Source organism: Ischnura elegans, chromosome 5 (assembly GCF_921293095.1).
Source record: "Ischnura elegans chromosome 5, ioIscEleg1.1, whole genome shotgun sequence".
Taxonomy (NCBI): domain Eukaryota; kingdom Metazoa; phylum Arthropoda; class Insecta; order Odonata; family Coenagrionidae; genus Ischnura; species Ischnura elegans.
The window spans coordinates 37,884,028-37,911,044 of NC_060250.1; the positions used below are offsets into that span (position 1 = coordinate 37,884,028).

The window sequence follows — 27,017 nt, forward strand, 5'->3', positions numbered from 1 at the left end:
GCATGTCGTGTGAAGACAAATTCTTTGGAATAACAGCGCGCGACTTTTCTGACGCCATTTCTTCAACTATGCAAGGCATAAGACAACATATAAGTCGCAAAGAACAGAGATAAATACGGGGCATCGAGTCTAGAAGGGGACAGGACAGTCAATTGGATATTGAGTGCGACAGAAATCATGTATCACAAGAAGGTTACCCTTTGATTTAAAGTTAATTTTTTTCTGCAACTTTTATGAACAGAACTCTGATTGGATGTTTCTTACTTGAAATGATGGAGAGATTAATGGACTAAAGTTGAGAAAAAAGAAAGGGAAATTATTGATAACCCGAAAGAAGAAGAAACTACAGGGTAGATAGAATCGTGGGACTAAACGACGTGACCTTACGATATTGGATTATTTTTTTGTATAGCCCTGAAATTCGCCATCGGATAATCGTCGGAAAAATTATTGTCGTGGCTGAAACACTTCACATTCAGCCAAATAAATCAGTCTTTCTGCTTTTCAGAACATCAATTAAATGTTTTTCCTCCGAAACTCTGCACGGGATGTTTCCCTTTTAAGAAGATGTATGAATTTAACCGCTCAGCCCAACGAATGTGGACCTCGATGAGGGTGCGAAAAAAAACAAACCACAGTTCTCATTTTGGGAAAAAATTCCGAAATTTTCGCCCATGAAGTAGATTGCATGAACCACCGAACATCAAAAATGAATTTTAAGGATTCATTTTCAGTTAGATTTTTTTTTGATGGCCTAAGCAGGGAAATGAGATTTCATTTTTGACTATAAGCTCACCAACGGCGAATTTTCCGAACTATGGAAGGAGGGGTCTGCCTTGAATTTTGAATTCTTGCGAGGTTTACAAAGTGCGTGGAAAACGGGGAAGGGTCCAAAGGACATTCCCTCACACTCCCCCGTCTTTTGTGGATCGACAAATACCCCGACGCGAAAGCCATTTGTTAAGTCTGCGTAACCCGAGCGAAACTTACGGAAGGGGGTGAAAGTCTCTTCATGAAAGGATGGCAGAGTCGATAAAATGCCGCAGGAGACCACACAGGGGATGGGGGTAGGGTAGTAACTTGTCTCGAAAAGCATCGCGCGATTAATGAGCGTTTCCATATAATGGAGAACCTTCGGGAGTGGATATCCGTGAGGAGTAACATTGCCAAGGATTTAAGTGCTGTTGGTATGGAATGTCAAGCGGTAAACGTAATTAATATCTCCATTAAAGCTACTTCATCCCATAAATGGGGTCGAAGAAAACTCATCAGATTTTTAAGCTTGGTATAATACTGTCATTGTTGGCTAGCTGGATTTTACTTAAAATGCTGCCTATTATTAATCCAATTAATGATTTTTACGCGAAATGCACGAAATTGATAAGTCAATGGCTTACCTGGGCGTTTCGATAAGCCTTAAATTTTTACGCATAAGTGCAAATTTCCCTTTGTAGTACTTACTGCGCAATATACAAAATTTTATTAAAATAATTCCAACCACGGTAGAATGGGGGTTCCTAGATGGAGGCTCGTTGGTCTTTTGAGTACAGGAGGTGGAGATGTGGCAGTTAGATACTCCAGTAACAGCCCCAAATGAATGATACATAAAAGGGCAGGAGCAATATGAAATTGAAGTCCACACAACGTTTGCTCTTCGCTGACGTGGCTACGAGAAGGCGGCTGACGTCTGATTAAGGAGGAAATCAAAATGGAATTTTGGTGTTTCGGATTTTAATTTTATTTTTAAATTTTGTATAATGAACTTCTCAATGATGTGGTGCGAAATCAATTTTTTCTAACATATCAAACTGTAATTTTCTTTGAGCTCTACCAAGGATTTGTTTTCCTAAGATAATTTGAAAATGGGGAAATATCCCCAAACCTCTCACTGCGCGAGGTTGCTCCATTCTTTCAAGGATCAGCTGCTAAATCCCGCATCGCAAGTCCAGATTCAGGATCTATAGTTATAACTATGGCCCTGACGAAATAGATTTCAATGCAAAAATCGGACCCTAGCCAGTTGATACTGGCACTGACTGGCCGCTGCGTGGCTTTAATGACGTATAATGAACCTCGCGTGAGACTGATTGACGTAATCCCTGAGAGTTGGAGAAAGTGGTCGTCTCCATACGCGGCTGTATTTCTGTCCCCTCAGATTTTTCCTTTAATTGTCTCTCTCTGAGGGATCATAAAAATGCAGCTCTGCATCAAGTTACCGAATTAAATCTCTTAAGTCGCGACGCGCGGTCAGCTTTTATGCGTGTACCCTACGAATATCAACGACGAATAATTATTTTTGCAAAAACTCTTGCTTCACCTCGTTCAATGCCGTTCATCAGTCTCAAAAATGATGATTGTAGTGTGTGATATGTGGTAGGAAAAATCGATATAACAATCGTTTCTATCTTCAATTTAAGGAGCAGATGTAAAATTTACAAATTCTTGTCAATCGGTTCGTTTTAGTGTCCCCCATTTTTTAATGTTTTCTCCTTTTTCCATTTGCACTTTATCTTGTGACCATTTACTAAAGGTTGGTTCTTATGAAAGTTTTGTGAAACATTTTAATGTAACATATCTACGTGTTAAGAACATATTTTATCAATATTATATGCTTTAACCATGTTTACAGGCCTATTTTAAGGCTTAGGGCTCTCGGCTTATAAAAATGAGAATAGAATCAAGCTGTGACTTCAGTTACTATTGCTTATGTTTTGCTATAAATAAAGGTCATGCTTTTGTTTAATGAATTTAAACTGGCGGTGATGGATCCAAAACGGAATGAAGAGATAATAAGTTCATCTCCCAAGAATATTCGACAGAGCCCTTCCTATTAATGGGTATTCTATACAGCTATTTTCCTTGCTGAATTGGCTTACCAATAGTGATTATCTCCCTATGTCTCATGGTGGATCCGCAACTGGGTTCCACGGCGATTTCTAAGACGCGAGTGCATAACTTGCTTTTTTCTCAACTCTTCCTCTTTCCTAATAGGAGATTAATTATTTTCGTTCTCCAGTATTAGGATTTCGTTCTTCGGAGAAATCCACAGGAGTCTCATAGCGTTGCTCTATAGAATCTCAAATTCCTCTTCCATTTATTATAATTTAATCAGCCACATTTTTTATTAATGTCATGTAGGAATTTTTTGTATTGCAATAAGCAATTTTCTTAATATTTTTCTGTTTTCTTTTCTCATTTGTTATATTTTGATTTTTTTGACATTTTACAACAGTAGCAATATAACAATTGAAATTTCTTAAAACTAGAAGTAGAAAAGGCATAGGACAGACTCATAGAAAAGTCACTTGATGAGGCAGTATATTCGTGGTTGGAATCGTTGGATCATCACTCCAATTGCCTGTTAACAGTGTCTTTTTTGTTGCCCCGAGCCTGGACTTAAAATAGTTTACTAGCTGAGAGATGAACTTGTTGACGCTGAGCAAGGAGGGGAACCCATGACTTTAAATACCTGAATATGCCTCGGCCCGAACGATAACGCTGGCGAGTTACTTTCGGCAAGGGGTAAACATTTTTTTTGCGGGCCGTCTTGTGTGGAGCTGGCTCCAGGGTGTTGTTACAGGAGAATTGCTAACTCCCCTCCCGTCGGAGGCAGCAAGGGAACGGCTAGGGGATCCAGAGAAAGGGTCCATCCCCCAGCCAAGGGGGCGTGCCCGAGACGGGGCTCCATTAATGCGCAATTGGAAAACGAGGGAAAGATCGCGCGAGAATCCTTTGATCGAGCGAATCAGAGACGTAAAAGGAAACTCGGCTTTGAGAATCGGAGTGCTCGGCGAGAAATTACCGCGAATAGCACATTCAGATACCGTAACCGTGGAATTATGTCTGATTTACAGTCAGTGATAAATATGAATCATTATTTTATATTTCATCATAATTTTCGAGCGAGTTCACGACGCAAAAATGAAAAATCCGTTCAACGATGTGGCCCCTTTGCTTTGAATTTTTTGTTGCTCTCATTTACCTAAGGGATGAAGTGGAAGTGAAAACCTTGGTGCTGCTCGACATCAATGAATTTTAGAAGGTCGAGTGCGACTTTCGCCACCAAAAGATATTTTGAATTCCGTTAGATCGCCTTCAGTTTATCCCATATAACATCTATATTTTAATTTCTCATTAAGGATTCAAAACCTCAAATTTTAATAATTGGGGGTTAAGTCTGAAGAGTAAGCCCCAATAATAAATCTTCGGAGTACACCCTCCCTCACCCTATGAAGCCCCTAAATTTTTCTATTACTAAGGCCTTGATTTCAGGCTGTGGGGTACGAACATCACAGCTTCCACGAATAATGAACCCTATCTTGTAGGATAGCTAAATTTTTGAGCATAGGAAAGATAGCTGAGGAAAAAATAGTAGCCTCGCTATCAAACGTAGGCAATTGCTACCGACAACATTCGGCCCCGCCCACTAGCAGCCTTTTCCCGTGAGTCATGCCGTCTGCGAATTTAAATTTTGGCTCTGCGCAATTTAGCGCATAATTCTGTATTTTCGAGCGTTTTTGAATCATTGGTGCAATATCGTTAACAAAACTTTCGCGTGATATTAGATCGGCGAATATTCTGAAATCATGAAATTAACTTCTCTTAGGACTTCCTTTCTTTGCGACGAATTCATGGCGTCATAAAAAAAAGTGTGCGATATGGGTGAAAACTGAGAACTATGGTGACTATTTAATTATTTTGAGAGGATAAAGGAAAAGCTAGACGAATATGAGGCTGCATCATCCGTAACTACGACAGTATCAACCAGAATTTGGATTATTAATCCAACTACTGGAGTAAATCCCACAGAGTCGCATCAGACTCATTCAATTAAATATCAATAATGCCTTTCTATTCCCCTGGCTATTGATAGAGCTCAAACCTGCCCTGGAGACAATGTTAATGAAATGGAGGGTGATCTGAAAATATTCTAACATTTTAGACTCACTTATGACATGAAAACCGCACTCTAACACTTGTGAGAAAATTTTCGATAAGTTTACCCTAAATTCCTCGCTATCCCTCATCTGAGTGGAAAACATGTCTGCTAGAAAGCCCTCGGAGGCCCCTCCCCACATGAAAGATTTGTTTTGGAATAAATTCACTCGGACACAGAGAAACTATAGCAAAAGAAATAAACCTGTTCAATGTAGAATGTAATTCTCCCACTCGCAACAACCTCTAAATATTCACCAGCTAAACAAGTTCGATGACGTTGCCTCACCATAGTGCAAGTGAGTAAGGTCCAAGATACCTACGCCCCAGCTGGTCGCCTGTGGCAGATCAATAGGAGCTGCGCATGGCTGCATGCGACTTTTCATGACGTCATGGTTTATACCCATCGTGCCACACGGTTGGAAAATGGCAGATTGCGGTAGTATGTAGAGAATACATCCAAAGCATTCTGCGGACATTGCTGCCTCATTCGTCCTAGGTTATTTCCAACAAGGACTAGGACTTCTGAGAGTGAAAGTGATTTTGCTCGCCTCCATGCGGGGTGCCTTGATTGAAATTAGTGGGTTGTCTTGTGGTCGTCAGCTGCACATAGGTTGCGGTGTATTGATAATGGAAGCCATCTTGCTTTAAGTTGTCAGTTTCATACCTGCATTTTGAGTCGTGATTAGGCGTTATTTATGCACGGTTTTAAGTTCCATCTCACCAAATAGGAATTTTAGTTTTTAAGGTATTATATTAAAATCAGCACAATGTCTGGCGAGAGGGAAGTTCCTGCAGAAGACAGTATTAGAGTGGTGTGTCGTTTTAGGCCGCTGAATGATTCCGAAGAAAAAGCAGGATCTAAGTTTGTGGTTAAGTTTCCATCTGGCTCAGATGACAACTGCATTTCAATCGGGGTAAGTACGATATTTATTTGGCTAATGTTCCGTATATATTTTGTTGAGTGAGTGCTTGTTGTGGTTAACTATCGAGTTACCGCCTATGTAGTGGTTCATCTAGTCGTAAAAATAATTTTCTCATGAAGGTATTTCTATCTCAGCTCGCCAATTTAATGATTTTATGTTTTTTGCTGCACCAGGAAATTGGCAATGTTACTTTTGGTCTAGCGTATCTTTTTTTCAAAGTTAATTTCAACATGTTTTTTATTGTTTTAGGGCAAAGTTTATCTATTCGATAAAGTTTTTAAACCAAATGCAACGCAGGAGAAAGTCTACAATGAAGCTGCCAAATCCATCGTGTCAGGTAGGCTGAATGTTGAGGCATGATTTCTGATCAATCAATCAATATCTAGGTCCTCACTATTCTAATTAATCTTTTGTCGATTTAGATGTCCTTTGCGGTTACAATGGCACCATATTTGCCTATGGACAGACATCTTCAGGAAAAACACATACGATGGAAGGTGTTATTGGAGATCCTGCGAAGCAGGGTATCATTCCTCGTATTGTCAACGATATATTCAACCATATTTATGCAATGGAAGAAAATCTCGAATTTCACATCAAAGTATCATACTTTGAAATTTACATGGACAAGATTAGAGATCTCTTAGATAGTAAGTAATTTTTCTGTTTCATGAGACCTTTTACTAGGTCTCATATGATTACATGGCCTCAACATTTTTTTTGCTGAAGCTCGAAGACTCATCCAATTTTCCTCTCATGTTTTTAGTATCCAAAGTCAACCTTAGTGTGCATGAAGACAAAAATAGAGTTCCATTTGTCAAAGGTGCAACGGAAAGGTTTGTCTCAAGCCCGGAAGATGTTTTTGAAGTTATTGAGGAAGGAAAGGCAAATCGTCACATTGCTGTCACCAGTGAGTAATTGCAGCTCTTTGATGATATAAAGTAACTTTGTGATTTCAAAGATTACCGTTTTAAATCGAAAATCCGTTTCTGTAATCTTTTATTTATTTTCAGATATGAATGAACACAGCTCTAGGAGTCACAGTGTTTTTCTGATCAACGTTAAACAAGAAAACTTAGAAAATGAGAAAAAGCTATCTGGAAAGTTATACCTTGTGGACTTGGCTGGTAGTGAAAAGGTATTGTGCCTTGTAAATTTTTTTGTTGTGGTGATATTCTATGGGTGTCCATTTTGAGCCAACATATTTTTAATGATATGCCCTAGTTCCAAAACCTATCGTAATTATTGTGAACTGTTCACTACCAGGAGATGCGTTTAGTGTGTGCATCGTAATCCCTAATTTTCACTTTCATGTTTTTAGGTCAGCAAGACTGGTGCAGAAGGAACAGTACTAGATGAAGCTAAAAATATCAACAAATCACTTTCAGCACTTGGAAATGTAATTTCAGCATTGGCTGATGGAAATGTAAGTAACTTAACATTCCATTCTTCTCCTTGTTATGGTCACCCTTAGACCACTAGCGGAACTCGGCATCTTATCCTGTTTTTTTTGTCTCAATTTTTTCATTTTGCTCTGCCTATAATATTGTCTGTGTCATTTCAACGTTGAAGTCAGTAAATTTGAATTAATGGTACTGAGTGTGAACTTTTAGCTATGAAATATTCATGAAACTTGTTGAGTCACCTCTGGGCTCGATGTATTAATACAATGAAAATAAGTAATGAGAAAAGAATGGAGCATGTGACCTCCCACCTTCTTTTCATGGATGTCAGAGTTTTAAGGAGACGATCCGTAAGAATTCTATACTCCTAAATAGAGTGTGGAATGTGTATCGTTTATGAATCTTTTGAATTCTTTTGGAATTGCATGAGAGCATAACTGAATGTAAATTGTGGGAAGAACTTTTATGGAATATATTTTACTGTTACAATTGACTACTGTAGGTCTGGGGGGATTCTATTTGTTGTATCACCTCATTTATCTCCTGATAAAGTTCTCCGAATGTGATTTTTGTTGACATTTTTATGGGAAGGTTTAAAAAGAGGAAAAATATATCCCCAAAACAGGCAATTTTATTTGGATATTGCACAAGCTGCGGAATGTGATGAGGTGATATGCTCAATTATTTTTGTTGGAAATTGTGGAGTACTAAATATTTTGAGCAGTAAGATATGCATGCGCTGACAATGCTGTTCTTTACGGTAAATGATAATTCTTTAGGAAGTGCAGTTTTTCTTGGGTAGGTAGGACCTCAAGGTTGCTGGGTGTATATCTATTCAAGTGCCTGAAATAGTGTTGTAGTTTACAGCAAAGATTATAACCATAAGAGTTGAACACACATTGTAGCATTGGATATTTTATGTAAGTTACAAGCCTTCATTAGTGTTAATATTCCATTATTCTAATCTTTCGCTAATGCTTGATTATTAGGCATTATTTTCGCTGCTAGAACTGATTCTTCAATACGGGCTAACTTATGTCAAAGTATATATAATTGTCACTCTGCCGTCCTTCGTCTTTCCTTTGATGCAGCTCTTTATTCCCCTGCAGTTAATCTTGTTGCGTGCACATATTTCTTTTCCTATGCATCTTTAATCATTTAATCTATGCATCCCTACTGAGAACTTCCCTTGCTGGTCTTTCCATTTGCTTGTCCTTCAAAGGTCTGATGTATACATCCTGCTTTTTCTCTGGATTTTCAAATCTCTTCCTTTTTCCCTTTTTCTAAGGTGGTGCCACATTTTAAATACCTCCACCCTCAACTTCTTTGCTAGTATCATTGCCCATGCCTCACTGTGTTAAAAGTTAGATATAATTCATTATGGTATTTATTTTGTTCTTTGAAGAACTCTGTAGTATTCCGGCTTCACTTAACTGGAACCACAATATAGGAAATAAAATTTCCTTTGTATGTTCCACACTTGAATATTTATTGCTACTGGCCAAAGTTTTTATGTAATATATTCCGTGATAATGATAGATATGAGCATTTCAACCAAGTTCAGCATTAATAAGTGTTCAGTATGGGATGCGCAATGTGAAATATTAAGACATTGCTAGTGGCCTTGGAGCCATTGGAGCCAACTGCAAGCCATCAGTGCACTGCTCCACAGAGTGAAGTGGAATTGCTTTTCTAAACAGTCTGCTAATGGCTGTTGTGTCAGTCTGTTGGAAGAAATGCCTTAATGCACCAAATACTGCAATATATATGTAAATATGTCTTTCCGTGAATCATCTCAAACTGAAATTCATCAGTTGACTCTTTTTAGCATGCATAAATTCTCTGATCCATATATCCACTAGTGAATTAATGATGTGAATAATATTGTTTGAGAATATTAGGAAGTATATTAGGTACCCACTAGAATGAATGCGAGACAACCTAAGTGTTGACTACAGTGATTGTGCCTTCCTCCACAAAAACAGCCTATAGTCATCACTATCTGCTAATAATATAAGGTGTGAAATAATCAGGATAATAATTGAGTAGTTTTCCAATAATCCATATCCTTTTTCTGTTCCTGAATTGGAGTACGCATAGAAAAACCTTTCTAAATGTGTGTGTGGAGGTATGACTGCTATTAATGATCACTTTGGACTGTGTTAGTAGGCCATATCCTGCCATTATCCCTCCCATTGTCCATAGCGAATTGCTTGCCAAGTTGGCATAGGAAAGCAGGGAGACTGACTGTTGGGGATGTTGTCCTAAGAGTGGATGTACCCCTACATCTCAAAATGCAACTGATCCTTAACTAAAGTTTTGTATTAAATTCTGAAGTCCTCGATAATAAGTGATGATCCAAGTCACAGGAGACACTTAAATGGTGATTCATTATGTTGAAAGTAATTCTGGATGATGTGGGTGCAAAAGCATGAATGGGAGTCACAAAGGCCATGCAACTCTTGGCTAGATAAATTAGTTTTTCATTGCCAAGCTACCGTGTATTGACTATTTCAAGGTCATTACCCTCCCATACTGCGTATAAATAATATGTACATCCATTTCTGCCTTAGAATTAAGAGTTCCCTCACAAATTTTTAAGATTGGCCTTATTAAACTCATTTTATTATTGCTAATATATTGAAATTGATATTTTCTTTCTTGCTTAAGGAATTGGGGTCATAATATGTTTCTCTACATAAAAGTGTTGGATGGTAAAGAAATAATATTTGCTGTGTATTACGTTAATTTTATGCTGAGAAGGCAGGTTGAAAAGCAGTGGGGTGTGATGGTTATTATAAATAAATGTATATAAGAGTGTGTTCGACACATTCACCATGTTCTCTCGTATTTTTTGAGCACTTTTTCTTGTATTTTAAATTATCTTAGGCCCACTCCTGAAAGGAAGTAGAAATTACAGATTTTTTTGTGCACCTAGCTGTCGGAGGTTAATTTCTCAAATTTTACCTGTTTTTCTTTGATAATACCAATTGGTTGGAGTCTTCCAGAAAATTTTTTACCTATTGCTTCATTATATAGAGCTATTATGGGAATAATTTTTTGCAGCTATAGCTATCCATTCCATTCCTATATTTTGGGTCAGCCATGACTCCATTTTGCTGTCTGAGACATATTTCCTGTTTTGGGTCATTCATTTATATCAGAGTTTCACTCTCGACTATATTATTGCTTTTGGATTAGATCATCTGGTCACTTATCTATGACCAGTGGGAAGTGCTGGTTCGTAAGCCTCTTTGTTTGATTCAGAGTTTTGCAGTATGTATGTATAAGTATCAATGCAGTTATCACTTTTTGATCTCAGAATACATAATATAAAACACAAAATTGATTACTGCCATCAACAAAAGCTCAAGTTCTAAGATATATTTAAGTTTATATTTTTGTGAAAGGAGGAAAAATAAATTAATTTTGTTCTGTCCATATATTATACTTTGTTCTTGTTTATTGTAAGTTATTGTCACATATATGTTTCATAGTGATAATGTTTCAAAAAATTATATATACTTTCTTTTTGTTCTGGTCTGCCTTGAAATTAATTTTTAAGATGGTAGTTCCCATGCTGGTTTTTTTTAACCATTGAAGCTACCTAAAGCTCCATTTGTGTTGTGCTGTTAAAATAAAAAGTGTACATTCAAGGTTGGAGTAATTAGTTCAAATTCAAAAATATGCGGCCCCTAATATCCAGCCGTGATGTTGTTCAGGGATGAAATTTAACTGCATACTGAAGCACAACCAATGCAATAAATATGTGTGTTGTAACATAGTTAACATAATAAAATGCATAATGTTTTGATGGGAAGTACGGAATTATCATCTTCAAATAATGGCTACCATCTGAGGCTTATGGCGCTGGCAAAACAGGGATTCTGACTAGTGGTTATTTCTTGTAATAGGTATTGTCACTCGTCCTTTAAAAAGTTAAATTTTCTTAGAATTGCTAATTCTCTGGAATTTTCTGATAGATAATGAATCCATGGGCAATGTTGCTCATGTTTTATAAATCGCCTCTACGAAGTACTTTTTCTGTTTCTTCCAATACATTTTTTGTACTTTGTCTTTCTGGTTGTATAATGACTAGGTATAAAAAGTATTAGCTTTGTACTTTCCAATTTGAGTGATGTCAGCAAAAATCAAAAAATTAATAAATTCCACAAGAGTACTTATAATGATGCCTATTCCATTGGAAGTAAGTGCATTTACACTTACAACAATGTAAAGAAGAAAATCTGTGTGCAAGGGACATTCATTCTAAACCTGTGAATATGACTTTCAATTCATGAGCAACCAAAGTCAATAAAGAGAAATAATTATATTCTATAATAGTAAAAGAAAATAGAAATCCCATTTCAAAGAAAGGTGTCAACAGTAGATATTAAAAGCAAGTCATTTAAAGGTAGCAGAAATATGTCAAGTGGATTTCCTTTGCTATTAAATCAATGTATCAACAATATAATAACGAAATCTTCTCGTGTTCCCCATAAATTAATGAAAACTTATTGATGTTGAACCAATCACCTGATGTAAACAAGAGCATCCATATTTGTTCTGTAACGGGTCCCTACGGTACCTCACTCCACTTTATCCTACCGGTATCTAAGGTCTTCTTCTTCTCGAATTGGCTGACTTTTTAACAGCCAAGTGGTCCAACTCCCTGGCATTACCATAGTGTGGTGTTACACCCATAAGAAGGTGGCAAATGTTTGGAGTAGAAATATAACCTGTAATAAGATTTGTGAGAAATATTGAGCTGAAATATTTGTAGGTTATATCTGACAGGGTTCCCACTCAACCGTGAAAACCTTAAAACCGTGAATAAGCCGTGAATTTCATCTACCGTGAAAAAACCTGGAAATAGCCGTGAAATTTGTCGTAAAACCTTAAAAACTTCTCAAACATGATTTTAGATCTACGATTGACGGATAAAAAGAAAAATAGGTCAGTCACTCGCAGTTACTGTCCGCTCATTTATCTGCACATGTATAGGTATTCGAGGCGCAAATATTGGTCCGTGTGTCATGACGACACACAGACCTTAAGGCTGTGATTGGACGACCTTTAACCTAAGCGATCATTAACCCAGGCGAGAAATCAGACACCTCTTCACTTCCCTTTCACCCTCCATTTTCTCACTTACAACCTTTAGCCGGCCCTAAATTTTGCTAACGATAGGTGATGTCATGAGAGCACTTTCGTTGCTGCGTTTAGCATTCCCGGCATTTATCGCATTTGCTATATTTTTAGTTAGCGTGCGGCCAGTGATTTTTAAGTGATCAATATTTCTTCCCAAAAATGGCTTATCAACAGACCGTGAATTTTATAATTTAGTTGGAGTGGAACCCTGTCTGATGTGATTTTATCATACTTTGTCATCAGATTTCTTGATTTGGAATAAATTATATGAATTCAGTTTAATTAGATCACTGGTGGAAAATAAACTTGTGACACACTGTATTCCAGTACTGAGGGATAAGGTTTAGAAAAAAGATCAACGTACAGCGTAAGGTGTCCGTGAAAGTTAGTGCACCATAGAAGTGGGAAAAAGTGCATTACTATTTTAAAGTCTGTGAGACCAAAATTCTTTGTGTATGAATTTTGCATCGGCGTGAGTGCAATGATTGGCTTTCACATTGTACTGTGTAATATTTTTTCCTGCTGATTTTTTAATTAATGAATGCTTATATAGATTAGTTCCCTTTTCCTTTTGTTATGTCAGAAGTGTAGTTTTAAGTCAATGCATTTAAGTATTTCTCCCACCTTCTGTGTTTGACATCTCGATGTAAATTTGTAGTTTTGTAATAATGTATTTTATAACTGGGAATACTAATGACATTCAATGTTCTATGTTTCTAGAAAACCCACATTCCATACCGTGACTCGAAATTGACTCGAATTCTTCAAGAATCCCTTGGAGGAAATGCTCGAACTACGATTATTATTTGCTGTTCTCCAGCTTCTTTTAATGAGGCTGAGTCCAAGTCTACTTTGGAATTCGGAAAGAGGTTGGATTTTTTTCTTAATTTTATGGTTTATGTTAGGGTATTAAATATGTATGCATATATGGGGGATGCTGGAGTATCTTTATGAAATGTGTACAATCATTCTAAATCTTAGCCTATAAGTACTCGTAAGTAGTGTTTATTTTATCTTTGTGTAGCTAGGAACATAATCTTTATCCACTGAAAATCTTCCTTAGTTTTCTAGAAATTTGGTCCCAGCCAAGTAATTAATGTTGCCGTCGATGGTGAATAGTGGACTGTTTTTTCATTCTCTTGGTGTATTTTTCTGCAGAGCGAAGACTATTAAGAATGTTGTTACTGTCAATGAGGAATTGACTGCTGAAGAATGGAAGCGCCGCTATGAAAAGGAGAAGGAGAAAGTGGCTCGCCTCAAGGGCAAGCTGGAGAAAATGGAGTCTGAACTTAGCAGGTGAGAATTTTGTCTTTGGCCTCGAATATTTGGGAGCTATGGTTTTCTCCCATAACTCAGACTCGAAAGGTTCCTCTGACACCAACGGAGGGTGGTGGCTCTTCAAAATTTTAGCAACCCTTTATTTGCACATCATGCATGTCAATGTCATGAATGTTTCCTTTATACAGTTCTCATGTACAATGGATTTACAAGAAAAATCATTAGAATATTAATGTTTATCCTTGAATTTTGGGCATTGAAAATAAACCTGAATTTGCAAAATAAATCTCTCAGGAGAATATTTGTGTAGCTATTTTCCAGATTTACCATTTGCTGATCTCATCATTAATTAGTTGCGGAGCAATAATTTGGAACATTGGTTCTGACATTTTACTACGTTTTTCTTTGATATTAATTTCCAATCCTTGGTAGCCATCATAATTAGTTCTTAAAATCTGTCAGGAGAATATTTTTTTAACTATTCGCCAAGTGTACCGTTTTTTAGTCTCTTTAGTTTGGTGTGTGTTTATCAGTTAGTAGCATGGAGAAGTCAAGAATTTTGTGTGAAGTAATTTAATTCCATCATTTAATATGTAATTTCACTAATTATTTGATCACTTTCATTCTGAGAATTAAAATTTGAACCTATTGGGTCACTGTGATCCTTGTGCCAGTAGAGATACCATGTGAGAACTTCAGTGCAGTTGAGTCTCCTTATCTGACAACAATCATAATCTTGCTGTATTTTAAGGTTGACTGCAAACAAATTTGCAAAAATCAAAAATATCCCCTTTGAAAGACTGACCACCGAAGACACTTCCAGCTCATAAAAATAGTGCACGCATTTTTTGTTTGATGCATGGAGGCTCTGAAAGTAATTTTTTCTATCTATGCTATGCATTCATCATAAATAATGTCGAATTTCAGCCTAATATCAACAGCAAAGACTTAAGTTAATCTTGTAGTATGAATGATGGCTGAAAATGGAAATTGTGAAAATGAAAGATCATTACGTATGCATCTGTGAAGTGCCAGTGTTAAATACATCGTCTAGGATTTGCTGCATTTTTTAATATTCCAAAGCAGAAGGTGTGATGGTCCTTTACTTGAAATGGTGGATGTTGCAGGTTTGTAAGGATGAAGAAAATAAAAACTGTGGAATAAGAAAAGTGCTGATTTAGTGGGTGTGCACAATTAGTGATACAAGACATGTCAGTCATTTGAGTTATTGGGCTGTTAATTGCAATCACCCAAATCTAGTAAAAATTAAAAACAAAAATGATTAGTACAGACATGTTCAAGCATTGTACGGTGGCTTCTTTAAGTGGTGGTGTGGAAGAAAGGGACTTCCCGTATCTGCTGGACTACTTGAATTAGCAAATGTGTGCTACTGAAGTCAAGTCTCGTCAGTTACATGAACATGGTGATTTAGATGGCTCAACTAGCTGGAATTATCCACTCACGTAGCACCTTGATTTTGCTGTTTTACCTTAATTAATGCCCTTTATCGTGGAAAAATTAATTGAAAATGATCAGGTTTTTAAACGATCAACAGAGTTTTCAACTTTTATAAGGCCCTTTATTGTGACAAAAACATCAGAAAGTGATTATTTTTATTTGCTCTAGCATGGAGTTTCATCGGGTAATGCCTGCCACCGTGAAGTCTATGATGAGCAACCAATATTTAATTACATGAACAAAAAGTGTATCTTTCGAATTAACCAGTCCGTAAGCAATGTTGCAGATTTGCTGGAAGCTGATAGGTTTGACCCCTGGCCCTTGGGAAGTTATTTATTCGTTGAAGTTGAAGTATGAGGGAATGATCTGTTTTTCCAATCAACATATACATATATTTTTGATATCTTCATAGTATTATTAAAGTATCCTCATAGTTGTTATTGTTTTTTTTCCACAAAGTTAAGCCTGAAACAATCGAGTTTATCCTCATCATTGTTTGTTCATGAGTATTCTACACTATTCCAGGTGGAGAGTTGGAGAAACAGTTAAATTGGAGGAGCAGGTGAACTTAAGGGAGGCCCTTGATGCAGCAACCCCTGTGGCTCCTCCTGTTGAAATAGAAAAAGGTAAGTCGGCCGTCCAATGTGTCACATGTAGAATAATAATTTCCTGGCATGAGCTTCCTTTGTCACAATTCCAGGCAGTATTTCAGTTGTTTCCGAAGTCCCCTATTTGGTTAGAATTAGTGCAGCGTGTCCACCTTAAAAGGTAGATAGAAATCTTCAGAAATGCTAGTGATCCTAGAAATTCGTACCATTATTATTTGAGGTTTCACTTTTTTGCTTCAGGGCTTTGAAGATTTTAGCTGTTAAAATGAATTGTGCTGTTTTTATTCTTGGAATCTCCCCGGTCTCAATTTATTACCGCTCTAACATTTTATTGGATATTGGTAACATTGGTTGAAAGGTATTTGAAGGTTAGGAAAATATTAAGACTTAATTTGATGTAACTTTTGTCAGGAAATATGCCATGAGCACTTATAGGATAGTTCTTTCTTGTTGCTATGTTTGATCTGTGACTGTCTCATCATTCCCCCATGGGGTATTCTTATGATGCAGTGGCTTTGATGTTTTTGCAAGTTCAGGCAGATAATTGTGTAGGCATTGGTGCCTCTTCTACCAGGCATCAAATATATAGTCTGTTGAGACTTAAGTTTGAGTAGATAAGCAGAAAATTTTGTTTACCTGAAATTCTGAAAGCTGATATGTGGACATTTGATTGCCTTAGGTGATGGCCTACTTTTCTTTCATGAAGCGCTCATATAATTCTCATGGAGAATCTGTATCTGTTCTTGGGAAAAGTAATATAATGAACAATTGCAACAATTAGACCATTACTTAACTGAGTATCATGAAGGATTAATGGTAGCTTAGTAGTTGGAGATATATTGGCAGCGTATAAGCTTGGAGCCTATAAAGGAACGAATGGGTTGGAATCGGAGATGAATTTGTTTAATTAACGGATTGCTCCAAGTTAAAATATGTTGTTCGAGGCACAATTACATGACAATGGGGTAAGGGTTTATCTGTCTTTAAAATTTAGATTCAATTGTGATTAATTTGCTCATTACCTGGGCAGCAAAACTGTATCATGAAGGGTTAACATTCCTTGAGTATATATTTAGCTTTATTTGCAGGGAAAATTGGTGGGAGCAATTAAAGAACTGTGTAGGTCCTTATAACCTTGTCTTTTAATTAATTTAGGTTGACGATAATCTCTCATCTCTTTTTTCTCGTGGTAAATTTTTTCTCATGGCAATTCTTGTAGATAAACTCTCTTTTCAGCAGAAAAATTGGATTCATAAGTGACAACATTTGGGAGTTATTTTATTGGAGTTAACTCCGTAGTTGTGTCATTTAACTCATCTTGGTCCTGTAAGTCATGTTTAACTCAGGCTCCTAAAGGAATAAAAATGGACATCTTGGTGAATTTTTTTCCATTGTGCAGTTCATTAATATCCAGTTTTTGATGCTTTCTCTAACATAAGATTCTATGTATGCTGTTGCTATTTTCGTGCTTTGGTAGATAAGTAAGAGCTTAAACTGTTCAGAGTTGACTTTGCTGATGTAGCAGCTGTACATCTTATGCCAGAAATAGGTCTCAGCTGTGCATTTCTGGTTGCAGCTGTAATGAAGAAATTTCTCCTTAATGTGCCCTCTTAATAGTATCAACACTGTGTATTCTAGGTATCTCCATGAAGTTTTTACTTGATGTGAGTGTATGTTATTTGTGTGTGTAATTCAGACTACATCGGTGTGTATTCGATGAGAGTGATAATATGTGAACCTGCGCTCCCTCCCCACCCCTCAACTCCCTTCCTCTATTACTGTTATTTCATTGCTCACCTTACGGGTGGTGGACCGTGTTCACCCGAGCACCTGCTGCCTGAATACACCAATGGGAAAATAGGTCAGTAACAGACACCATCAATGTTGGCAGTTAGAGGGGTGTATCAATTTTGTTGGGAGGGCCTCTGTTTATGGATGTGAAATGGCATGAAGGTGGCATTCCCACCCCTGATTCCTGTGTTTCTCTGAGAAAGCTTTTGATGTCATGGAATGTTCAGCTGGAAGGAAGAAAACAATGGCTTGCTTTGTGTGGCTGTTTACTGTCAATTCAAGTCTTAATTATCTCCACTTATTTTATATTTTTTAATGTTCAATTATATTTATTATTCCGTCCACTTTAAGTAAATAGTTTGTTTTCCAATAAAATTACTGTTCACTTTGAATGCTGTGAAATACATCATATGATTGTGAGAATGAATTAGTAATTATGGGCATTTAAGATAACTTGAGCATTCTGGTTGTTCATCATGAGATTTACTTATTATCTTCCTTAGAGTAACAGTCAAATTGCTTGACGTCATCATCAGTATTTCATAATTATATTTATTATACTAATGGTGTAGATGAGTGAGAGTAATGATTAATATTTTGCTATGAATTGAAGGTAACAAGTTCTATAGCCAGTAGTTGGTTGTATGTAATTTTCTGTTAATGTTTTAATAAGGGGTTGTTAGAGATACTTATTCTACATATCTTAATTTGTAGGAGTTTTTCTCTTTTAGTTTCTTGTTTCCTTCTTAGAAATTACATGCACTCAAATTTTAAATCAAAATTCAGTCAACCTCTGTAGCATGAGTTATATTGGAAACCTTGATTTTTCATTTTTGTGCTGATGCGAAAAATTTTCAAATAAAATAAAATTTGCATCTGCATTCTAGGTTTGTACTCCTCTTATTATCTCGCATTTTAGGTGATGTAGCTTATTGCTAAGACAGTTTTTGGCAATGCTTCCATTTATAACTGAAATTTGAAAATATATCCTGCTTAGTGAACAAATTATGATAACAGATTATTGTGTGGCAATTCATAAAATATTTAAACAGCAGTGATGCTTACTATGTGCAGTAGTTACAATCATGAACTTTATTACTGTCAGGCTGAAAAAACAGCTTTGAAGAAATGTTCACGAAATGGCGGTCAAAATCAATGATTAAATTGAATATGTGTTCAACAATTACTAAGTTAACTGTGTAATACAAGAGACAGGAAGCTGAAAAAAGCTTTTAGTTGTCGATTCGCAATATTTCCGTTTTATTACCATTTGTGTGGCAGATTGTTTCATGTACTTTTGAACTTCTGAGTGCCGAGATCATTAACTGTAATATTCATTGTCATCTTCCTTCCAGCATGCTAATGAGTTTACTATATTATGATTGTTCTTCCCTTGCTGTCTTTTAGTCTCAATGCCTTAATTTAGGCCTCATATTGCTTACTAGAAAGTCAGAATGTTGTTGGTAACTTATTTTCTGTTTATAGCTTTAAGTCAAATCTTTCTGGTGCCATGTGTTGTGTCCTTAAGCAGACATTATTTCACTCTACTTGGAAGGATGCTTTTTCAGCGGTATATTTTGCCCAATCACTAGCTCACTCATTCTCTCCAGCTGTATTATTCTGACTTCATTTGCATAGCTGATCTGTTATTCAGGTTTTTTGGTTGAACTGTATCATATTACCACAATCTTGTTTGTATTACATAATTATGAGTTTACTGAGGTTGAAAATGCATAGTTTAATAAGTTAGATTACTTACTACCTATGGCTTTTAGGCTAGTTTTCAGCTATTGCAATTATTCCATGAATTGCTTTAACTTGGCATAAATATGCATTTTACTATCAGTGTTTACTATTTTCTGCTGGCATATCACCTCTCTTAACTCACCTAATGTAGAGTTTTTATGTTTTATTGTTTCTGAATCAGCTGATGAAAATGGAGCTGCAAGTGGATTTCCCTTGTCTTCATGTTGAATGTTCTGCGCTCCACTTTTTTCTGTCATCAGTGCCAATGTGATGAATCTATATTGAAAAAATGCTTGTTCCTCTTTTTTTTCTTTTCCTTTGAAGGCTCTTCTTACGAAACTATGTAATCTAATATGGGTTGCATTCATTTAATATTTTTGATGGGTAGAATGTGATAGCTCCTTTTTATTTGATAACTCAGATGCATATTTTCTTTTCCATTTGCTGCTTTTTCAAATGAAGTGATTTGATCTTCATCAGATTGTCAATTTTGTGTATGCACTGATTATATAAGTAATATTTTATGTACTCACAGATTAAATCAAGTAAAAAGCCTATGTGTGTGCTTACAATTGTATTTGTAAGTGGCATCACATGTCTTGCCAGTAAATTAATTACATATATGTATTTTTTTCCTAATTTAAGATTGACAATTATTTTTTTTCCAATTGCAATTTTGGTTAATTTTTATGCAGTATGAAGTTGGTCTAAGTTGCATACTTCTCTAGGGTATGCTTTCTGATTGATTTCAATGGAGGGAATGAGTGTGCTTCTTCTCAAGTGTTTTGTGCCCTCTATTTTACCCTGGCAGAAGTGGTGGTGGGTCCAGTGCCAGCCACTCCTGGAGGTGGTGCTATGCTTGGCTCCCTCTCCAACGAAGAGAGGCAGAAACTGGAAGAGGAGAGGGAGAGGCTGTACCACCTGCTGGATGAGAAGGACGAGGAGATCAACCAGCACAGCCAGTATGTTGAGAAACTCAAGGAGCAGATGCTGGAGCAGGAGGAGGTGGGTTAATAATAATTTTGTCTTTATTATTCAACTGAATTTAGGACTATACAGTCCTTTCTCAAGCCTGGATCACATGATCATTTTTTTCTCATTTGTGAGTGAACACTCCAGCGATCGCTAGAGTGATCACTCGCAAATGATCAGGCACAATTGTTTTTCGCGATCACTCCAATGATGAGGGATATCCATCACTTTTTTCATCACTCGTGTGATTGCTTTTTTCCATCGCTGAAACCATCACTGAAACACCATATCAGCCAATCAGAATGCATGCCCGTATGTAGCAATTGCAGCGCAAAGCGTTTTGACAACCGTGGGAATGATATAAGTAAACATAAACCAGCTATATTACGTTTGACAATTTAGTTGTTGGACTCGCACAGGCATCCAAGCCCTGGATGGGGGAAAATCCACCCAGGCAGGATTCAAACCCGTGACCCTGGATTAACAGGCAAGGACTTTACCCTGCCACCACCGAGGCCAGCAAGGGTTTGGGTTAAAATTATTTTTCGCTCGTTCATACCATAGACTCTGTTCCCCTGAATATGTCTATGATAATTTCCTCTCCTACTTTTTGTTCTCAATATTATTTTAAATTTGGGTTGTGAAGCTAATTTTTGCTTTAGTAGTGCTAACAATAGGTGAGCATTTTACTGGAAAATAATGGAATGGAGTAGCGATGTAATTTCCTCTCACTGTTGGGTTTACAGGGAATAGGTCTTCAAAAATATTCAAACATCAACAATCAAGTATATCACAAATTTAGATTATTATTTTAAGGCTGGAGGGATCCTAGCTTGAACACTCCTAGAATGTTCCTTGATTTTTTTCTTATTTGCTATTTGTAAGTATTAGTAGAATTGATTGTCCTTTAAGATAACAGTCCATTCAAATTCCACAGGGGAGAATGTCGCTTTGGTAGCTTAACTGGCTAAAGCACTCGACTGGAAATCGGGGGATCCAGATTCAAATCCCGGTCAAGGCGAATGATTTTTTGCAATAAGGTTTCAGGACCTGGTCTTCCTGGCTAAGAAATATTTTTTTTTAAAATAAAAATGGCATCTAACTCTTCATTGAGGGCATTTTTTCAGGGATAATATCATTTATGTAATGGCTGGTGAAAACAAAATTGCAGTCATATCAGTAATATACCATTGCTTATTTAAAATCTTGCTTGCTATTTTTCTTTGATCCGTAAGGAAATCAATGTGTGGCAATTTTAAAGTAAATTTTTTGTCTTTCAAACAGCTAATTGCTTCCACTCGCCGGGACTATGAGCTTGTGCAGCAAGAGATGAACCGTATTCAGCAGGAGAATGAGAGTGCTAAGGAAGAGGTGAAGGAGGTGCTGCAGGCCCTTGAAGAGCTGGCTGTCAATTATGACCAAAAGTCACAGGAGGTGGAGAATAAAAATAAAGAATATGAGTCACTCACTGAAGACCTTATGACCAAACAGGTGAGTTCCCTTCCAGACAGATTTACATTTGATTTTTTGTTAACCTTTACAGACAAAGATTTTTTTCTATAGTGTATTTTGGTATATTTGATTACAGTTGGATCAGGATTTTTTTGCATTCTGGGTCCTAAAAGTTTTTTGTTGATAACCATCCTTGATAAATAAATTGAGGCAGTATCAAGGTCTTATCGTTTAGATAATCATCATATCCTACCTCATATCTGATTTTTTGAAACTGGTTTTGTTATTGAAGTGTTGACATTTATTAGGAACTTAAGTAGTGGCAAGAGGCCATGTAACATTGTAAATTCAATCAGTAACCTGAATTATTTAATGACAATCATAATGTTAGTGTTTACTGTAGCCATTTGTTGTATGATAATTGAAGCTAGTATAAGAACCAAGAAATTGTAAATTGACACCATGTCTGAGGCCTTTAAGATTTGCGTGTAATTTTTAGTTAGGTTGATTTTGTATCTGGCATATTTGGAATTGCCTTTTGCCTGTTGTTATGCAGTAAAATAATTGTCTTATTGAATAAATATTTATGTGCATTTTTGGGAATTCTTGAATTATAATTTGTCTTTTTGCAGTCTCAATTGAACAGCACATCATCGGAACTGCAACAGCTGAAGGATATGTCCACACATCAAAAGAGAAGGATAACTGAAATGCTAACTAATCTCCTGAAAGATCTTGGTGAAATAGGTCTAGCAATCGGAGGTGATGGAACTGACATGAAAGTGAGACATTTTGAGGAAGAACTCAAGGTAAGTCTAGGCTTAAAATTTCCAGCTAGTGGACTCAAGGTTTTATTATGAATATGTAAATGTTACTGATTATTCTTCTTCATTTTTTGCAGCTCACGGCTGATACGAATGGAAAGATAGAGGAAGAGTTCACCGTTGCTCGATTGTACATTTCCAAGATGAAGTCAGAAGTGAAGAATTTAGCTCAGCGGTGCCAAAACTTGGAGACCTTCCAGAATGACTGTAACAAGAAGGTAACCGGAAGGGCACGTATTAAGTTGACCATTCCTCGTACTGTTTGTTGACAGTGTTGCATGGTCGACTTATGATTTGCTTTTTTTCCAATCACATTTTTGAAAAAACAGCAAATTATGTATAATTTCTTGAATAATGAGACATGCTAATTTTTTAAATCCATGCATGTCTCAGTTTAGGATTTAGTTATCTCCAGACAGGCGTTGATCTGAACATTTCCGTAGTGATGTTTAAAAAGTGAGGAATCAGTTGACTAAAAATGATGGCTCGTTAAATTTTCAAAAATTGAATTTGTGGTTTATTAGTTTATGCAACTTGGATTGGTTGCTCTTTTCATACCCGGAAGCTTTGAAGGATTTCAACTGATGTAAACTCCTTTTCTAAATCATAATAGCTCTATTAGTATGTCATACCAGAAAGGATTTTTAATTAGGAGTTCATAAGTAGACATCAAGAATTAGTTGATATCACACAAGCTCTCACTTTTTAACTCTTGTCCCCTGAGGGCATGTGAAAAGGGTGTAAAGGTGTCTTCGTTGGTTGGGTATCTACTAATTTCTCTGTAATGACAATGCTACATTTGCTAAGGAAAAAATTGTTGATGGAAATTTAAACTAATTTATGTACATCATTCTTCCACTGGCTAAAAATCTTTCCCTTGAAGCAGCATTCCTTGCAAAATGTATGGGTGATTTCCATTGTTGCTTTGAGAGCTGTATAGATAATACAGTGGGATCTTGATGAAATGCTTGATGATGGAATGGGGCAATAATGATAAGCAAGACCACTTTGAGTTAAATTAAAGCCCATCTTTTTACTCAAAGGATTTCCTTATGGCTTAGTAGAGAGGGTGCATTTGCTGGAAGTGCTTCCATGGAGGACCGTTAGCTTAGTATGGAGATGGCAAATATTACTTTGAGAAAGAAGTACAGTGCAACCTCAATGAAACAAGATCCCACGGTGCTCAAATAAACACTAGTAATGTCGGGGGCCTTGCAATTACCCATACTCAGTTTAATGTGGTTCCACTGTACCATAGTTGCTTAGATTAGTATGCTGCTTCAGTTGTATTGAATTTTCACTTTGGGACTGTTTCAAATCTCATGAATGCATTGAAGAATGAATGATCATGGAATGTGTAGGCGTGGTCCAACCATTTTTAAGTTATCACCAGTTACAAGTTACTGATGAGAAAACTAAAGTGTGCTATCTTCATGATACATCAATGTAGAACCTTAAAATCATCAAATTTTCTTGTGGAACTATAACTGAACCTCAATTTTTCCTGTACCTCATTTATTTTCAGTCCTAATGCATATTTTATATTCTTCTATTTGATATTGAGGTTCTCGACTTAAATTTTCCATCTTGTGATTGGTTAATTTTGTTTATGGCATAGATTGTAGTGCTATCTCTGCAATTTTGTATGCAATTTTCACTATGAGTTCCTGTTTTATTCTGCTTTTTATTCCACTTTTTATTCCACTTTTTTTTCTCAATTTTGGAAAACCAGTAATATTCTTTAAAATGGCTGTTCCTGAGTTAAGGCAGACCCATGCCAAGGGCACTAGTATTTGAATTGCATGCTCATATAAACTAGTAGTTACATCTTTTTCACATCTCATGTTCTTAATTTGATTTTATTTTTGGGATTTCTGGGGAAATTATCAGTCCTTCTAATTATGCTTGAGAAGTTTTCAGGCTTCCAAGTTTTGAAACAAGTGCTTTTTGCACTCCCAAATTCAGGTTGTGTTTTCATGGTGAAGTACTGTTTGATGAAAGCATTCATGATGATTATTAAACATGTTCAAAAATTGAGGTTGAAAGTTGAGGGGAGGAAGGGCTGAGTCTAGGTGGGAGTTTAGTGCATGGACAGAATTGGTAATTATTATAGAAATTTTTCATAGAAAGGCAATTTCAGAGATTTTTTTCGTAAATTTAATGATTTTGTGGGTCCTAACTCGTGTGAGACAGCGTAATGTGTTATTTCAGATAGTTTAGATTTTCTTCATGAATGTATCAATTCATCTACTTTGGAATATCAAGAAATATAGAAGAAGCAAATTTCAGAAGCTAATAAAGATTGAAATATTTTGAGCTTTTAATTATCACAGGTTTTTTTTTATTTTCGGAAGTGAGCTGTATTTAATGTAATGATTTTATTCTTGTTTTATCACGTGACTGCATAGATTTTGCGAACACTAGCAAACGCTTTTATATTTGTAGCTAATCAACCTGTCATACCTTCTTGTGAATTAATTTCGGATATTGTATATTAATTTTCACTTCAGGTGAGTGAGTATGAGAAGGACCTTGGAGAGTGCCGTTTGCTCATCTCGCAGCATGAAGCTCGCATGCGATCACTGCAAGAGTCTATGCGTGAGGCTGAGAACAAGAAGAGGCACCTGGAGGAGGATGTGGATGCTCTGAGGGAGGAGTGTGCCAAACTTCGTGCTGCAGGTATTTACTGTTATTCTTGGGGAAGCTTTCACATTCGTAAATATATTTAATATTGCTTTTTTTTTTTATTTTCTGTTAGAGATCTTTTATAATATGCCATTGTTTTGTTCGTCCTACGTAAAACATTATCGGAAGATCAAAGTTACTGTCTTTTAAGAAATGTTAAAACACCAGAGTTTGAGGAGCTCTATTGTCTAAACGAAGCAATCGATTTCAATGCAACAAAAAACAAACTATAGAGAATTTATTTCTATGGTGAATCATTTACTTTATTAATTTTTGGCCTCTGCCCCTTTTCGTGCCCTAATGATAGATCTGGCTTCCTTGCATCAAAATTCTAAGTTATTGGTACGAAAACTAAGGGAATATTAATCGCTCAAAGTTGGGCAACTTGATTTTATGCCCAAAAAACTGGTACTTTTTTCAGAAAAAATTGAGTGCTAGAAATAATATGGGGCCAAAAAAATTTGTAAACAATATTTTTACATGTTGTGTTTGAATGGAATCTATGTGAATGTGAAATGAACCTCTTATTCTTTGTGTACCTGTAGAGCAAGTACATGCTGTGACCAGCAAGGAAAAAGCTGAGGAGAAAGAGCAGGCGAATAAGATGCGTGTGGCTTTGGAGCAGCAAATGGACAACCTAAGAGATGTCCACCAGAAGCAAGTGGCAGCATTGAGGGACGAGATAATGGAGAAGCAGACTCTCATCAGTGAACTTAGGGAGTAAGTGTTTCTCTGCATTATCTCTTGTACTGACTTCAGCCAATTCATTAATTTGTTCATAGGACCTATTCTGTATGAACTGTTGCATTACTACGTTATACAAGAATGTCTGTGATCAATGACTTACCTGATTGTTTTTATAATTTTACCAACAATGTGTTCATTTATTGGGTGTTATATCAAAATCTCAAATAGTTATGGAGAAATTTGGAAAGAAATTGATCATAATTCTCTGTTGGTGGAATCGGAAGAATTTTCTTGTCTCTTTTTATTTGATTTTCGTGTTAGCTTTATTCTTTAGAAATCATAAATATAACTCGAGTAATTGGGTCTTCTTTCAGTTTAAGATTCTTTAATGCATTTGTTCAGACAATTTTTTGACCTGAAATCAAATAATATTCGCTGTATGTAATGAATGTGTTAAAAAACCTCTGTTTTTAATGCTTTTATCTTTTTTTATTTTAGTTTGAACCAGAAGTATACTCTAGCTCATCAACAGATGCAGCAAGATTATGAGAAACTCAAGCAGGAAGAGAATGACAAGAGTATGAAGTTGCAGGAACTAATGTAAGTATTTTGTGAATTCCTTATTTTTGCCTTGTATGTGTCATACTACGTATTGTGAAAAATGACAGTTTTAACTTGCCTGTTTTTCTCTGTCATCAGTCTTACAAATGAAAGACGGGAGCAGGCACGTAAGGACCTCAAAGGACTCGAGGACACTGTGGCCAAGGAACTGCAAACCTTGCATAATCTGAGGAAACTCTTTGTTCAGGACCTTCAGGCTAGGATCAAGAAGGTAAGATATTTATATTGCAAATGTGGCTGTCATTTTTATGGATCATTTGTTGAAAGTCAATTTATTTTTATTATTTGAGTAATCACTTGGTATTATATTTTCTTTTTAGATAGCTAAACCTTATTCGAGTTTTTATGGAATAGGTCATTCATGAAAGAGTGTTTCTCAAAAACTTAGATGTGTTCATGTATGATGTTGGTATACCATTTTTCTGAACTGATGGCAGCTGACCTTGACTGGCTTGAAACCCACCCACTCTTCTAGCCAAT

General features: G+C 36.4%; 1 protein-coding gene across 4 annotated transcripts in view; it reads left to right on the plus strand.

Moving 5' to 3' along the window:
* Positions 1-5,329: 5,329 nt before the first annotated feature.
* Positions 5,330-27,017, plus strand: part of LOC124158744 (kinesin heavy chain) — a 32,682-nt gene continuing 10,994 nt past the window's right edge. Inside the window, exons 1-18 of one of the 4 annotated variants that reach the window (XM_046534013.1) lie at positions 5,330-5,852; positions 6,111-6,198; positions 6,284-6,511; positions 6,628-6,771; positions 6,875-6,999; positions 7,183-7,287; positions 13,136-13,284; positions 13,574-13,711; positions 15,677-15,777; positions 17,564-17,620; positions 20,108-20,301; positions 21,553-21,759; positions 22,353-22,529; positions 22,622-22,774; positions 25,055-25,223; positions 25,775-25,949; positions 26,415-26,516; positions 26,616-26,748. In XM_046534013.1, the coding sequence (XP_046389969.1) occupies positions 5,706-5,852; positions 6,111-6,198; positions 6,284-6,511; positions 6,628-6,771; positions 6,875-6,999; positions 7,183-7,287; positions 13,136-13,284; positions 13,574-13,711; positions 15,677-15,777; positions 17,564-17,620; positions 20,108-20,301; positions 21,553-21,759; positions 22,353-22,529; positions 22,622-22,774; positions 25,055-25,223; positions 25,775-25,949; positions 26,415-26,516; positions 26,616-26,748 (2,592 nt within the window). In that variant the 5' untranslated portion in view covers positions 5,330-5,705. The remainder of the gene's footprint in view (positions 5,853-6,110; positions 6,199-6,283; positions 6,512-6,627; positions 6,772-6,874; positions 7,000-7,182; positions 7,288-13,135; positions 13,285-13,573; positions 13,712-15,676; positions 15,778-17,563; positions 17,621-20,107; positions 20,302-21,552; positions 21,760-22,352; positions 22,530-22,621; positions 22,775-25,054; positions 25,224-25,774; positions 25,950-26,414; positions 26,517-26,615; positions 26,749-27,017) is intronic. The other 3 variants (XM_046534014.1, XM_046534015.1, XM_046534016.1) reach the window with 3 other exon arrangements.